At 35.1% G+C, this 17,008-nt stretch overlaps 1 protein-coding gene across 4 annotated transcripts in view; it reads right to left on the bottom strand.

Annotated features, from left to right (window-relative positions):
• Positions 1-6,411: 6,411 nt before the first annotated feature.
• The window catches only part of LOC113234671 (bumetanide-sensitive sodium-(potassium)-chloride cotransporter), a 69,691-nt gene continuing 59,094 nt past the window's right edge, over positions 6,412-17,008 (bottom strand). Inside the window, exons 19-25 of one of the 4 annotated variants that reach the window (XM_026470096.1) lie at positions 16,608-16,667; positions 15,822-15,975; positions 13,118-13,254; positions 11,573-11,687; positions 9,259-9,407; positions 8,491-8,764; positions 6,412-7,275 (exon numbers count right to left, since the gene is read on the bottom strand). In XM_026470096.1, coding sequence (XP_026325881.1) covers positions 8,517-8,764; positions 9,259-9,407; positions 11,573-11,687; positions 13,118-13,254; positions 15,822-15,975; positions 16,608-16,667 — 863 coding nt within the window. In that variant the 3' untranslated portion in view covers positions 6,412-7,275; positions 8,491-8,516. Of the gene's footprint in view, positions 8,765-9,258; positions 9,408-11,572; positions 11,688-13,117; positions 13,255-15,821; positions 15,976-16,607; positions 16,668-17,008 lie in introns of all 4 variants that reach the window. The other 3 variants (XM_026470095.1, XM_026470097.1, XM_026470098.1) reach the window with 3 other exon arrangements.

Raw genomic sequence — 17,008 nt, 5'->3', positions numbered from 1 at the left:
GTCGAACACGTTAACTAATTTTAACTGTTTTTAAAAGAGAAATTTGTGCTCTATCTTTTGCTATTTAAAACGGATATTTTACCATTTCTCACTTTGCCGCGTTTTAGTCAGCAGACGGCAGATATTATTTATTCAGATTCGTTCATGAAAATTGTATATGATAACCAAATGACAACGAACTTTATGCGCCCGACGGAAAAGGAATTAAGAGTAAGGCCGAAAATTTCGTTGGTTACTAAAACGGTCTTTATTTGATGCTTTTTTTGTTTTCAAAATTTCGTTTTTCGTTGAAAAAGAGTTAGACCTCTTGAACGCAAACTGATGAATTCCTCGTGGCACTTGTGTTTAGAGAAAATAGCCAAAGAGTGAATGAGGTAGTTGTGCTTGTTTCGGGACTATATACGATTTGCCGCGAAAAAGTGTCAGAAAATGAAATTATTGAAGAAAAATTAAAATCTAAGGTCTGGCAGTGTGGATAATTAGACGCCTTAGCCTATTCGAAGGGCGAATAATTTTACTAGATACTGTAACTGGGGCGTAGCTTGGGATGCGTAGCGAGATGTACTTTTATGAATTTAAAGTGGAATAATCTTCAAAATATACTTTATTGTATTCTTTCACATAGTTTTTGCGTTGGGTTTCAATTCCATAATGTCAAAATGCTCCATTCTTTTCTCTTACTTCATTTTCAAAGCATTCTATTTACAAATCTATTCACTCAGCCTGTGATTCTACTCATAGAGTAGAGCCTAGACTACAGTACTACTAAGGGCACTTTTTCCTTGGCTTTCGCGAATAGAGTTTCAGCCACTTAACGGTTTATGACGTGTTTTTTAAAACGGAGAAACGTATAATGACATTTGGAATCGAGATTAGGAAAGTGCAAAAAGAGTGAAAAAAGAGTACAGGTGAGGACCGGTGAGATATACCTAAATAAACAATTAGTACAAGCATATGATAAATATGATATTATTATTGCAACAGCTAATTTTTTATATTATTTTCTAAAATAAATCTAGGTAGATAAGTGCATATAGAGGAATTATTGGACAACAACAATAGATGGATGGAAGTTGGAAATAAGGGCATTTGTTAAAACGGAATTCTATTTTTAAAAAACCGTTGTATAAATGGTCCAGCAATGGTATCTTTAAAAACGACTCGGTAATTGTACAAAATACGAGTAGTTAGATAAATAGAGAAAGTAATAATGTAATTAAAAATGCTGTTGTAAGTATAATTTGATGTGTTATCAGGCTAAACAATCAATTGCCAACACCGTTGTTTTACGTCAATAAAGATGTCATCTTCGTTATAATTAAACGATTTCAAAATCTGTTATAGATACCGTATTAAAATCAGTAATAGATTGCGACATCAAATCGTTGTAAATTAAACGTAACGGCTACATAGTTACGTTGTATTCGGCAACCGCTCTCACTTTTCATTTGGGTTTTATCGAACTTTGTTTACATTTTGTTACCAACGGGTAAAAAACAAGGTTACATTTACATGTATAACAGTTTTCCAAACGTATTAAATATCAAATCTAGGTGAAGTGGATAATAAAGTCTTTAGGTAAGAGTAAAAAAAAGAACTAAAGGGTATGAAGGCAAGGCACAGGATGAGGCTTCTTACGACCTACACGACCAAGGTTCTTAGGAAGAGGCGGCCAATGTAATTATCTAACTTTACGTATATTGTATTCTATTGTTTGTAAGTTTTCTGCGTAATAATAAAGTAATGATTGTCTATTTAATTCTTCTCGTTCGTATCTCTCTATTCCGCACGTGACCTCGAAAGGACTAAAGGTGTTTGTTTTGAAAATTGTGCTTGTATCAATTCTGCTTTATCTTAATGTACAATCGAGAATTTCGAAATTGAATTTTAGAAATCAAGCGTAAGAGGCGAAACGGATAAAGTTTATGTCAATGACATTTCTGTGTTTTTATGTGAATTTAATTTCAGACAAATTTTAAAGTTAGCAAATTTTTCGGCGTAAAACAATGAAACATTTCAACGGACGATTATAAATTACTTAAAATTAGCACTGGCTTGAAAGTTTAAATTAAAGGTATAACTTAACTTAAACTTGGACAAAATGATTTGTTAATTATGACAAAAGATAAGATCTTTCTTAAGATATAACTAATATTTTATATTTCAAGAAAACCTATAATTAATTCAATACCTTCTTAACGACAAAATAGCCATATGAATATGGAATATGATAATAGCCATAAGAAAATAAATATTATTTACACATAAGGTAAGTGAATAAACACAGTGGAAAACACAAAATAAGCCAATAAGCAATAGGTACGTATTAGATAATTTTATGTAGAGTCGAAGTATTTTCGCAATCCTACTCAAATAACACAGTTGTAAGCCTTAATAAAGCTTAAGAATTCTGCAGTAAACATAAAAATACATCAAAAGGTGAATGCGCGTAAGATTAAAATTAAAAACAATCACATGTTTACCTCGTTGTTGTCCCTTAGATCCGGATCGAGACACTATAAAATACCCTTATCTTTAACAATCTTCACAAAAACACCCAGTTTCAACTTTTTTAAACTTCACAGTATAAAAGTCCAATGTTCACTTTTTAAAATGTTGTAGTTTAGACAAAAATAAAATTTCGCGGTATTTTTTTCGAAAGTTCGTGAATGGAACGTAACGCGTGCAGTCGAAATGGCGGTCGCGAGCGGACTGACTTGACCAGAGTAGTACAGTATGTCCAGTGTCCGAGAGGCTCAATCAAGATAATTGTTGCATTGAACACGGGCGACGTGTTAGAAAACGAATACCTAAATAGCTCGAGTTATTTGCCAATAAACGAGACTCGCTTGCATTGCAACGGTATTCAGAGCGCCAATTGACACATAAGTTTAAAAGAAAACTTAGGTTGTGGAAGATAAGTTTATTCTTTTATAAATGTTTAATATCTCTGATCTGTTTTCATTAAACTGATAAGTAGAGAGTGACTACTAGAATTTGTCAAGAAATTTGTTTGTAACTTCGGCACTATCAGCTACAACTAATGAGATTACTTACCTATTAAAAAGCACCAAGTTTTATGTTATTTATTTATCGCAGAACTGTGATTTCATGCTTATGTGTCTGCTTTAAACTTTATGTAAATCCAAAAATAAGTTGTTGATCATTTAGTTTTTCTTATAAAAAATAAGCAACATGACAAATAAGTAATATCGGTAAAATATATGTATACCCTTAGAATAATAACGCATAGAAACCTAGTCCGCACACGCTAAGTGAGGCAAATTCAAGCGCTCCCAATGGGCCTACACGAGCGGGCGGGCCGTCAATGCTCAAGGTCAACTTGCACCGCGAACAGCTCAAGAATTTTAACTAAAAATGACGAAATGTGCGGTAAATGAGTGTAAAAATACGTCAGACAAACATAAAATAGATACTAACATCACATTCCACAAGGAAGTAACGCGTTTCAACTTGTATTTTTATAAGTAAGTAAAAAGTGAAATATTCACTAAAACCGAAAATTAACCTACTACTAAAACTAGCCTACATGAATTTGATTTTTGCCTCACTTGTAACAGTTCGTTTGATATGAAACTATCATTCTATGCGTTATTATTCGAAGTGTATACCTATAGCAACTAAAGTTGATATTTATTAACCGGCTTCAAAAACAGAGGTTCTCAATTCGAATGTTTCTTTTTTTTTGTATGTATGTTACGCGATAACTAATTTGTGAGCCGATTTTGTCGATTCTTTTTTTGTTGTAAAGAGAGTAACCTCGGTCGGTAATGGTCGCATTTACATTTGAAGAAAATATTTCACCTCTAAGGATGGCAAACTAGGGGATGTATCCGGTTTCGCGCACTTTCCGGTAACCGATTTCAATAAAACTGTGCAAATATGTAGATGTAATTCCACGAACTTTTGAGGTCGGTTTTTTAGTACTTTGTACTGAGATTATTCAGTTATATCAAACAGATTTCTTATTATTGAAAGTTATGAAAATTTTCATGAAATTAGTGAGTTTTGTTTGAAACGCTTGGTCCCTCTCCGTATTGTTTATTTTGTTGTTCAAAAATCTGGGGCGTTCCGAAACCACTGGTTTGGGAATTAGAACAAAGTGACTTTATAAAACTTTTAACTGCCTCCGTGGCCGAACGGTTACCATGCCGGACTGCCACGCAGAGGTCCCAGGTTCGATTCCCGGGCCGGGCGAAATATTTGTATGACGTACATTTATTTCTCTCCTGAGTTTCGGTGTAATTTGTGGTTGTCTATGTGTGTGTCTATGGCACCCGCGACACAGGGTTTCCCTAGTGCGGGGCTATGTTGAGTGTGTGCGTTATTATTATTAAAACCTCGATATTTTTTTCATCGCACTTCAATTTAATTTATAAAGTTTGAGCCCTTAACGAGACCAAACAGTCACAGAATTAGATGACCAGACATTATGACTCAATTATTCCCAATAGTCCCCCTCTAGCATTAGTACCCACCAAGGAGACTGGAATAATTATACTCAGCCACCACTGGAGATCGCAATTGACGCCCTGACTTCGCAGTTGTATCCTCTTGCAAGTGTGGAGTGTGAATATTCAGCTTATAAAAACCTTTTATTGAAAAATGTCATGTATACTTCATATTTTTTAACCGACTTCAAAAAACCGAGGAGGGATTCGGCCATGTTTTTTTTAATGTTTTTTACGCGATTACTCCGTTCCGATTTGTGAACCGATTTTGAAAGTTCTCTTTTTATTGGAAAATATTCCACCTCTAAGGGTGGCAAACCAGGGAATGATTGACTTTTGAGGTCAGTTTTTTTAGTACTCCGTACTGATTATTGAATATATTTTTTGCCAGCTGTAACATCAAAAAAAGTGTATGATATTATTCTTACAAATAAAATTTAACGAACAACCAGACTTGGCACTCGCAAAGCGACATCTAAGATAAATTTTGACCAGTTTTACCTTCTATCACACATGATGCCAAAAAGACTGGAAAGATTTGCCACCCAGGTTAGCCACCCGTTATACACGCTACAGTACACCGAAGAGGTCTACCTGTGCAGGTGTACCTAAGTGCAGGCAGAATGGAACGTGTGTTAGAACAGACCCGTGCAGTTTTGTGTACCTTCGCAGGCGACCGACACAAGATGGAAAATAAATTATTTTGAGTGATACCGTACGGTGAACCTGTACATGTGTTAGTGTACTACAGTCGCCTGCACAGGTCGCGCCATTTAATTCCAAGTAACGGTATAGTTTATATCGGTATAGGTTGTAGTCGTCGTTCGCATCGTACTCCAGTGTGTAATAAAAAATTACAACATCTGATTCAATTAATAAGAAAATACTTGAGGAATTATCGTATCATCATCGTCTTCAATCGATGCCATATCGAAATTAACTGAAGACCTCTATAACTTACCGGATAGTCCCACATACTCTACGACAAGCGGCCTCTCCGGTATACCGCAGCGTGTAAATCATTATAGGCCTACTAGAAATAACCGTTACTACTGTATGTATTCAACGTTGTCAATTCGTCACATAAAAAAGCAATCTTAAAATAAAATAAAATATTTAAATTCATAATTTAATCACAATTCATTTTGTTTACACTTTTACGGTCTAGTCTATAACTAAAATTAGCACTTGCAATAAATTACGAGGCGTCAGATCTAACGTCACGATTACAAAATTATTGTAATAAATTAAATAAATAAGTAAAATCACTGTTAGTACAATTACATTGTCGTATGTGTAAAGTAAAATGGTAACTTCAAAAGTAAAAACAAAACAATGTGGCAAAAAATTATTTTAATATTCGTGAAAAAGAAATTCCTGTTTCCGTAATTTAATATAAATTTAGGCGGCTCACGCACTGGACGACATATGAAATCATCCTACAAATTCGTGAAATGTGTCCATTTGGTTAGTTGGCCGCGTCACTTTCGCTGTTTGCACTAAACCCTTACAGAGTATACAAGGCTAGTTAAGTTAAAACTACACAAAGCATATTAAATTTGTCGTATAAAGTGCGCGATGTGCATTGATTTTTACAGTATAGTTGGACGGTGCCATAGATATTTCAACAAACATATCGCACTGTGAATACGATAGTGTATTAACTCAAAAATGGTATTTTTTCAGAATCGATGAAAAAAGTTACCTTTTCACTTCCCGTGAAAGAGTTTAAAAAATTATGTATAAAAAAGTAAAAGTTTATTAGAGACATGTAAACAATTTCTAACTTGCCGAATATATTTAGAAATATAAGCGAAAAAATAATTTCCTATTACTGAATAAGGACTGTTTTGTCCAGAACTAGCTCACAAAAAGTTTGTCTCATTTTGAGTTAAGTAGATATCTTTTAATTGTTTCTTACAATATTCTAACGACGGTTTTATTGACGTGTAGAGAATCAAATGTTACGTTCAGCAATAGTAAATCTTGAATTTCACATATTTTGAGTTACAACACTATTGTAATAGCAGTGCGATACGTAAAGTAGACATTTCCAAGTCAATTGAAAATGAAGTTTATTTTAACTTATATTATTAGCTACCACCATTCAAACACAAAAAGAATACAGCAAATGTTTCCAAACATTAATACATAAGTCGTTCATAACCAACGTTAATGAGAGTCATTTTATTTGAACCATTAACTAAACATTACACAAATTGCGGAATTTATTACTTTTTAAATGATAATTACACTTAATTCTTTCGAAAACTTTTTGATATTAAATGAGATTTTTTAATGTGGTAAGTTTCAATTATACATTTAAATTCTACCTTGTATAACCGACGATTACTCACACACACATAGTATATTTAACAAAATGTATATTTTACATTCACACAAAAAGATCTACCAGAGATTCGATTGCCTTATAAAACGTGATTGTATTAAAAATACATTGAAAATCATACATATAAAATGTACGTATAAATTGATCTAAAAATATTCACTAAAATTATTTTATACTTTTAAAAATTGTATACGAGGCACTTGTTTAGGCCGTTTTGGTAAAAATACTATAAAATTGTACTTCCGGAACAACAGGGAATGTTTTTGGAATTGTAATGCAAATTCTACATTATATTGAAATAGATTATCATTGATCACATCAACTTCAGTAAAACTCGAATTACTCCAAAGCTCGCATTTTGGAGCATAGTGCTTGTATTGTGTGCTTCTCGTTTACTCGGTTTTTCTTAGCACTCGGTTTGCATTCGGGAGTTATCGTAGTCATTCGGCAACCCTGCAGGAAGAATACAACTCTCACAACTTAGAGAGAGAGACAGGGAGCTATACTGTACAATGACGGGCATTAATATGTATACACAAGCCGAAATTACAATGAAGTAATTTATGGTAACGCTTGATGCAATTTTATAATATTTTACTTATTAAGCGTTTGCTAACTTCAATCACTTTAGTAATATAGTAATTTGTAAAAATATTTCTTATAAAAATAGTATTTGAATTGAAGCCAAATGTATTGTGTACATATAAATGCACGTTAATTCAGTGTACAGTTGTTATTACCGACGATGCCCTAAGAAACCTGAGCACCTAGCCGATGTTTTGGTTCTGAGAGCCTTCTTAGGCGTTCAACAGAAAAATGTACAGGAATTCCAGCTTTTTGGTTGATATTTATATTTACGTAATATAATTAAAGATGAAGTTGGCTTAAAAAGTTTCTTAAAACGTCATTCACTAATGATGCAATAAGGAAGTCATACCAAAATTAATTTTACGGATCGCAGTTTAAAGGTTAAATTTGTTTAACACCTTTCTTGACACTGGTCTACTCAAAACCGGTTAGGAGGTCAGGTTTCTTAGGGCATCGACTGTACAAATTGTTCCTTGAGTGGGCTTTACATTTATACGGCGATTTCGGGCCCAATATGGAACCTAGCGGAACTATCATCGTAATGACAATTATAGATAAGATATAACAGTCCCTCGAGACTCTAACTACAATCAGGTGTATGAATTGTACAAAATCGAAGTACAGGATTTTTTTTGTAAATTATCACTACAATGACAAATTAAAGAACCCCCCTCAATGTGTCAACAAATTCAAGATTAATAGAAGATAATAGATAAATAGATGAGTGGATACAAATATGTAGGTAAACGCATAAAAACACTGCTATCTCTGGAAAGATAGACAAGTTACCTACATTGAGTATTCAAAGTAAAGAAATGGTAAACAGTGAGACCGGTAGTATTTTCCGGCACTTTTTAATCACTGGTAATAAGTGTTAAAAGTGCAAAAAAATCTAAACATTTAATAAAAACACACTTATTTCAGTGACAATATGGTGCACTTTCAAGTAAAAGTGAAATAATCTGTAAACAATTAAAAGTTCGCATAAAATAAAACCATTACAGAAACTTCGAACGCATAGATCATTTTGATCCCCGATTGTACCTCTAGGTGCCATAATATACATGGTAAATTGAGTACCAGAAGTTGAAAAGCGACACTGAAGTTCAAGAGTAAAACGTAAGAACAGCAGCATGGTTCCCTCTGACAAGTAAAACACGATCGGCTGCGGTGGCTATGGCGTGTAGCCACGCGTGGTAGAGTGGCGGGGGCACGACAGCGCGACGACGCGGCATCGGCAACGTCACGCACACGAGACGGGCGTTTGACGAGTGCTCGGAGATTAGTTCTCGGAGACGTAGGTGGCGGTAGGTTCGGTCACGTGCTGCTATTAAGTCGGCGTCTGTTATGCCCGCTGCGAAGTAAATATTGGTAAGTCAAATTCAAAAGATGTACAATGTTAACAGACTTCAGATTACAATATAAATTTTATTGAATATCATTGTTTTTACTACAAAGAAATTCATTATATTTTTTGTGAAAATACTTCACTAGTTTGTTATTATTACGGACACAAAGAAAGATTTCTTCGATCCGGCTGGATTCGAACCAACGTCTCCTAGCAAACCGTGCCAAACGCTATGCTAACTGAGTCACGGAACGAACCGACGGATCTCACGAATTTTTCCATGTGTTTGTTGCAGATCTTTGTTATGATTTTTAACGATTATTTTGCCATAGCGCCATCTGTGAGAAATCTATGTAAATTTTTCTTCACTTGGTTTAGTTCAAACTCCAATAGTTTGTTTAGTAATTATAACAAACGGATGGAAAAAAATAATTGAATGTGGTAATTGAAAGGAGGAATATCATGGTAGTGGAACATATTTACAATAATTGTATACATACTGGCGTCATTACTGTCATCATGTGTCCTGAAAGGCGCGATAAGCTTGTCGAAATAAGTGAGCGTGGAGTCACGTGGTCGTTTCGTGATGTCGGCCACCATCTTAAGTGCCGAGTAGTCAATGCGAAACTTTGACAGGAGCGACGCCATGCTGCGACACAACAAAATATTTATGACACATATAGACGGTACAATATAACAGAATAATTTAGATATAAGCGGAACGTCGATTCTCTGCTAAAACGCAGTAGTCTATCTTTTTAGGAAATGAAACTATTTTTATTAACAATAATAAAATCTATCGAGTTCTTAGGTTTACGCGATTGTTACACATAGGAAATGAAACTATTTTTCCGGATTTAAATCATGTCATGCATGAGCCCAGTCATGGATAAACCTACACATTCAATGAAGTTTGGCAAACCCCAGGTCCTTGCAAAAGAAGTCCGTTATCTGCCCAGGATGCTGCGAGAGGCCATTGAAATTAAAAAACATCCTAATTTCAACAGGGAAGATGGTTTCTCCGTACCACCAGTTTGGGATCCAGTATTTCCTCTAATGAAAAATCCCAAACAGACATAAGATTGCAGTACTAATTAATATGTTTTAGTTTATTCTAATTTCTATTAATAATTAATAATAAGTTGAACTTAATAAAAATTCATTCGATAAAATAATTTGTAAAACTTAATATAGCGTAAATTGGAATGTTTTCTTTGTAAAATTAAAAATAAGGTATTTAATTAATAACTATTGTAACTATAGTGAAAAAATAGGGTGGTTTGCATCAATATTAGACATAACTGGTTAAAGACTGTACCACCTCAGACAACCGTGACCATGGGACCTGGTAAAGGGCCCGAAACGTCGGTTTGTTTGAAAAAACTAATATACGCTATTTAAATCCGGAAAAATAGTTTCATTTCCTATAATAATAAAATCTCTTTATTGCCTCCAATATATACAAAACAAAATTATAAAAACCTAAAAAAAAACTACATTTAAGATACTAAGTAAATATTTTTGGAATTAGAAATTAAGATTATTATATTAACAGGAGGCAAAAGGAGGTGTCTCAGCTAGTGCTGCTCCTGTTTAGGAAAGTCGCCGGTTTTCACTCACCCCCTTCTCCCTTAGATGGAATGCGGGACAGCAGTAGTATAGAGGGCAGGTCTATAATATCTATTATTATATAATATTCTTTTTTCGGATAAATCGCGTATATCTATATTCAAACTAAGAAACGTTTCGAGCACTTTACATGTCCCATGGTCATGGCTGACAGCCGTGTGAAAAAAGATCCGAAAAAATTGTTTCATTTCCTATGTGTAACAATCGCGAAAACATAAGTCTATCTTGTTTTCACAGTTCTAAACATTATAATTTAATATTTTTCCGATAGACTAAACATGATGACCTTTAACCTCAATTATCTCAGGTCACAGTTCGAAATTTAAAATAAGGCCTTCGACACGAACAGTAGAATTGATTATTCGCGCTAGTATATTTACTGATTTATTTATTTTATTTATATAAGAACTATGACCCATACAATATTTACCTTAAAGACTACACATAATATCATTAAAATTCAGTGCATATCGGATGAGAAATGGCCGAGTTCCGTACAGTCTAGGAACAGAATTACTACATTACAATGCTGCGCTTCGATTAAAAAAAATGTCCTGTAAGACAGCCCCCTACTAGATGCACGGATGACCTGGTAAGGGCGGCGGGTAATCGATGGATGCACGTTGCGTCCGACCGGCTAGTCAATCTTTGGGGGAGGCCTATGTTCAGCAGTGGACGTCTTCCGGCTGATATGATGATGATATTTAAAAAAACTAGTTTACAACTATTCAAAAGTATTGCCAGTGTAAGGCTCCAGGCTCCACGGCAAATATCAATAATAAGTTAAATAAATATCTAATAGTAATTTAATTTGTTCGTTCGCACAATGTTAATTTTGTTTCATGAGGTGTTATACTTATGTATTTAGACTGAATCGCTTTCTAGCTAACCCTCACTCTCATTATAGGTATTGCTCACTAAGAAATAAAAAGTAAAATTTCTACACAATAAACAATAGGTTTATCAACGTACTAATTTACGTATTTACGTTTAAATGTTCGAATGGGTGAGTCAGCCAAGTAACGTTACCTTATGTAATATTACAAATTTAGAATAATAATAATTATGTAATTGCCTTATTTTTTATATTTTAATGAAGACATTTATCAAAATTTCAATGCCGGATTGTCTTTCGCCTTATGTCTTTGACTGCAAGTTGCAAGAAACTGCTAAAAGATAACTTACTTCCTTTCCTCCAACTCCAGTTCCGTGTTCTTGTTGGCCAGCGTAAAAACTCGCAAAGGACACGACGACCACGCTCGGCGTGTGGACAGGATATACGGCAGAAGGAGTGTTAGACCTGTACAAGTTAAGTGCAGACTTAAATATATGTATAAGGGCAGGTTAACGTTCCAAGGGAGTAATGAAATAAAAAAAAGATTAAAAAGGTTACATTAGGCCACTTAGTGAAGACTCTTCATACAAATATCATTCATTCAGATTGTTCACATTATTTGTAAGGAACAACAAATTATTTAAACAAAATGGATTAAGTATAAAGAATTTACAATTGCTGTTTACAATGCGCGTCGGACGAATTTCTGATCTCAGCAAAATCTTCGTGGTTAGACGCGCATTATCCAACAAAGCGGTAAAATTCGATATTGAGACATCTCGTTGCTTAGAGAAAAATATCACTATATCCAATTGAATGTTTCAAACACAGTTCTTCTCCGCGTTGCCTGTGACGTATTCGTATGTACATGAAAAATATGTGAAAATATAGAGTTCAAATTTCAGAACCAATTTGGTTTTGGATTTACTATTCTGAGAAGTCTGGAATTGAAGATGGGGTATCTTCAATTCCAGATCGAAGATACCCCAGTTTGAAGTTTTGGAGGTTATATTTTACATAATTGAATAAAATATATTCGATGTATTATTATATCAAAATAATCTACAGAAGCCTTAAACAGAGGAAATATTATTTATAAGGTATGGTCAAAAGGCATGAAGTTAAGCCACAGCAAAAGAAAACTGAGTTAATACATACCATGCCGTGGTAATCCAGGCATAGATTATTTTGGGCTGTAAAAGATGATAGCATCTATCCCTGATATCGGGAACTTTTTTGTCATTGTAATCACTTTCACGCGTGATATATTTGGAGAAGGAATTTTATCTCCTTTATTTTTGTATACATATAATATATATAAAGTAGTTGATCTCTTATTGCAAATCGGTTGAATCAGTACTTTTGATATCACGTGAACTAACTTAATGTGGACCAATCTATACGTAGGTATTTCAAATCTCTTTTTGGCCATTAGATGTCGCTCAACACTAAGAAACTGACAGTTGTAGATATCAATCCGGTTATATCCCTCTCATTTGAGTTTCATTTAAATTTGATTTTATTTCCAGACTTAGACAGACCATTAGTATAATTTGAAAAATCTCATGAATTTGTTTTATTCAAAATTGTAATTATGACGTTTGAAGACGCTAAAGAATTCGTTTAACAATAATTTCGCCCTTGTTCTTTCCCACAGAAGGTGTTGACGGCAAAAAAAAAACATTAAAGCCGTCTAATAATACAAAAATCTGCAACGAGCACACAGATTCGTACGACCTGCTGCCTTGGTCTATAGCTCAGTCGGTAAGAGCTGAGGCTCCGGTGTGGCAACAGACGCTGGTTCGAGTACAGTCAGAATGAATAAACCAGTGGAAGAAAAATATCATGATATTCAATAAATATGACAATAAGTCTTAGTTTCAAGGCAAGCTCACCTCCATCATCATACAGCCACCAAACATCAACAGAGCCAGCTTGACGCTTAGTGAACTGTTCCACAGACGTGAAGGACGACGCGCGACGGGCGACAGATGCGCCGAACGCACGCCGGACTGCGCTGCCCAAGCCTCTGCTGTGGAGAAGGTATATGTGTTATGGCAGGTTTTTTGTTTATAAATAATAAACACAGACTTGGCCACAATCTCGTCTGATGTTAAGCGACGTTGTGACCAACAATGGTATGCGTTTGCCTTAAAAATCACTATAACCTAACTCCAAATTTTTCAGGAAATACGCCGGTAGAGTATTCCATTCCTTTCCCGTGCGAATGGGTGGTATATCAATGACAAAAGTGTTCCGGACTTTCTAGTCGACCGAAGGAGGAACGGCGAGGGTGGAACTAAATTGAAAAGTTCCTGCGCACACCCTCCGAAATGTACATAAGGTGCACTATAAGTTTCCGGAACTGGCCACTTACATAAACAATATTTAAAAAGTAATTAGAACATTTTAATGGAACTCTTTGGCTGTAGAATACAGTTTGTTTCATCTGACTGTCACTTGTTTTTACATTGTGGCGTTATTTTAGAAATTGGTTGTCTACATCACGGTGGATTTAACTCGTGAAAATTTTCGTAGTATGATTTTCTACGTCTTTAAATGTAACTGAACTGCTCAGCGGAGCTTCGCTACGCTTAAAACTGTGACGGTGGCGGTGAAGCACCATGCAAGACGACTATTTATAGCTGGCTTGCAGAATTCAAACGCGGTCGTGTGAATCTATGTGACGAATTTCATGATGGTCACCCGTCCACTGCTGTGAACAACAAAAACATCCATCCTGTGCGCTGTATGATCAAAACAAACAGGCATGTGACATACCATGAGATTTGGGCATCTTTAGGGAATGCCTGAGTCAACTTGCATGAGTCAAATACAATCAATACTACACAAATATTTGGGTATGAAAAAGCTGCTTTTTTGTGTCTTTTATTTATTTCCAAAAATTAAGAATCAGTTACGCGGTCAACGATTGTCATCACCTGAAGAGGCTGTCGAAGAGTATGAAAAATATGTTTCAAAGACTGTCACGGAGATGTGGCATAAATGTTTTCAGAATTGGTTCATTCGTATAAAGAAATGCATTAACGCTAACGGAGAACATTTTGAGAAGCAATAAATTCATTTCTGACCATTTATAGTATTTTTTTCTTATTCATTCGGGAAACATATAGTGCGCCCCGCGTATCCGATAGAAAACCAACAAGCATGCTACTGGTCGAGATTTTGTAGCTCCTACTACACAAGAGAATTGTCGTTAACAAATCTCTTTGCTTTTCGCTCAACTGAGTCGAGGGCTAACTGGTAATGGGCAGAGCCGTCCAAAAGGTGGCAGCAATACTCCATACACAATCAAACTTGTAGTCGACCGATTCGATTAGATATCGTAGGATTTCTTTTCATTTTTATTCACAATAACCGAATCGAACGTCACAACACTACAAACTGTCCTATACAAATGACGTCACACCCGTACGATTACTCGTACGTCTCGACCGGCAAAGGCTACAATCATTATTCAGAACACAGTTATCGAATGTCCTATTGGTTAAAAAGCAAGAATGTAATATGGAAATATCTTATTATTTTAAAAATAAAGTCTGGGTTTTTATTAATTTATTTTAATGCAAGGCTAAGCATTAATAAATTTTAGAACTTTAGAGTCTTAAAAATGTACGTAAATGGATTTTCATTTTTGTCTAAATCTAATCAGGGCTCATTGAAAACCCAGGGCTCATTGAAAACCAGCTCCACAGTCAATTGCGGCTGTGGCATAAGCTGAATGAAGTCCTTTTGCATACGCCACAACCGCACACATGACAGTACAACATTTGTAGTTGTTATATATATTGTATTTTTTGTTTTGCTCTTTGTTTGTTATTGTCTTATTTCATTTTATTTTAATTTTGTTTATTACTTCTTTTTGTTTTGTTTTGCTTGTCTAAGTAGTATCAATATTTTTTTTTGTATCTATGTGTTGTGGCGTTGCAATAAATGTCTATTCTATTCTATTCTATTCTATTCTATTCTAAATCTATTTCACCGATTAACTCCGTAAACGCTATTGGATAAAGATATCGTATCCGAATTCGAATCGACCGTTTAACTCAGAATGTTCTAATAGCTCGGAAACCGCCCTTCGATTCGAGAACGATATCCAATCGAACGACTCGGTTAAGATATCAAAAAGTTCTGAATCGGGGTCCAGATTTAAAAGCTGTTTAGGTGTGAAGTACCGCCTGACCATGTAAAGTATGGCTAGTTTTTTGGCAGCAGTTTTTGCCAAGCACTCAATGTCGCGCTTAAAGTTGGGGTTTCGATGATAAGTCCAGACAAAGTAGCTCAAGGTGGTCACTTATCGGCACGGATACATCTCGTTACCGTAGAAAACAAGTAAGGTCTATGTCATAACGTTAAAATAGCCCCTTGGGACATTATTTGGACTCGATCGTCTTTTTGCAATACAAGTGTTTTTATTCTACGTGGGAAAATCGCCAACCACGAAACTCCAAGTCAGAAAACCAAATTCCACTAATCAATAAGTGAAATGGGTAATATCACTGGTTTATGCTAAGCAATAGCGTTGCTTTGCAAGCGTACACAGACTTGCAAACACACATAAGTCTGATTCTGCTATACCTTTCCTTATCCTTCTCCTTGGGCTTGGGTGCGTGGTCCCTGTCTGTTGCGGCGGTGGCGGGGGGCGCCAGAGGACCAGCCGCACCTGGGTCAGCCGAAACGCCCGCACGACGCAACTGCGGTGTGTCCAGTGATACGTCCGACAGGCTGCTGCCTGTTGCATACGTACATAGTTCAAATTTCAAATGGAAGTAATACACGACACAGCCATTCTTATACACGACACTTAATTTCAGTCGCATATTTCATTAAGTATTGATTAAACATAAAATATTAAACAATATTTCTCGATAAATTACTCGAATACTTAATTATTAAAAATAGCCACAGAAACTAAACACTGTGAACACTTAGCCGAGAATAACCATCTATTAAAACATCATAGAAGGCAGACGAGGTCTTGGAAAACCAAGAACTAGTAACATAAACCAGAGAAAATGGAAAGTGAATGTGATTCGCACAATCCTGCATATGAATGTGCAACAGATAAACTCGGAAAGCGCACACGAACACTTGAAAAGTCGTGTCATATTTAGCTAAATTTACATCGATGTAATAATTCTATTAAAAATATAACCCTGAATAGATATAATACCGATATATTTAGTACTGATTTTCTTTTACTTTTCTGTGATTGAGGTAAATAAAACCTAAGATGATTAGCGACTTTTTAAGTTACAACTTTTACAATATGAAACACATACACAAGGCGAAAAACCAGCAGATGAAACAGGGATTGTGTTACACTACTTGCTCACAAAACAATCGGCAAAAGCTGGAACTTACCCACAGAATGCGTATTGAGACTTTCCGTACTTTTCGATTCCTTATTGTCACCCATTGAATCTGAGGAAATAATTAGTAACAAATGACAACATAATAACAAATGAAAGCACATTTATTAGTATTAAAACGTTACCTTTCTTTTAGCTTCGCCGTTTTCGGGTAAAATTTTAATATTTACAAACATATTTAAGCAACACATTATTATATACTAATCGTTTGTTGTTAGGTTAGTTACGGCTGCAAAAAGAAGTTAATTGATTATCGCTGTTAATGTTGGCTGGTACGACAAGATATCTTTTCTCTTGGGATTTGGCATCTTTAATAAAGATTGTTTGATGTATAATGTAAAATAAACGAAAAGATCCTCCCCAGAGGGAAAAATGTATTCTCCGCTATGTCCG

This window comes from Hyposmocoma kahamanoa, unplaced genomic scaffold (genome assembly GCF_003589595.1).
Source record: "Hyposmocoma kahamanoa isolate Upper Pololo Valley unplaced genomic scaffold, ASM358959v1 86, whole genome shotgun sequence".
Classification (NCBI taxonomy): Eukaryota; Metazoa; Arthropoda; class Insecta; order Lepidoptera; family Cosmopterigidae; genus Hyposmocoma; species Hyposmocoma kahamanoa.
Note: the sequence above shows the minus strand (reverse complement) of the source record. Positions and strands in the feature narration are given on the sequence as shown.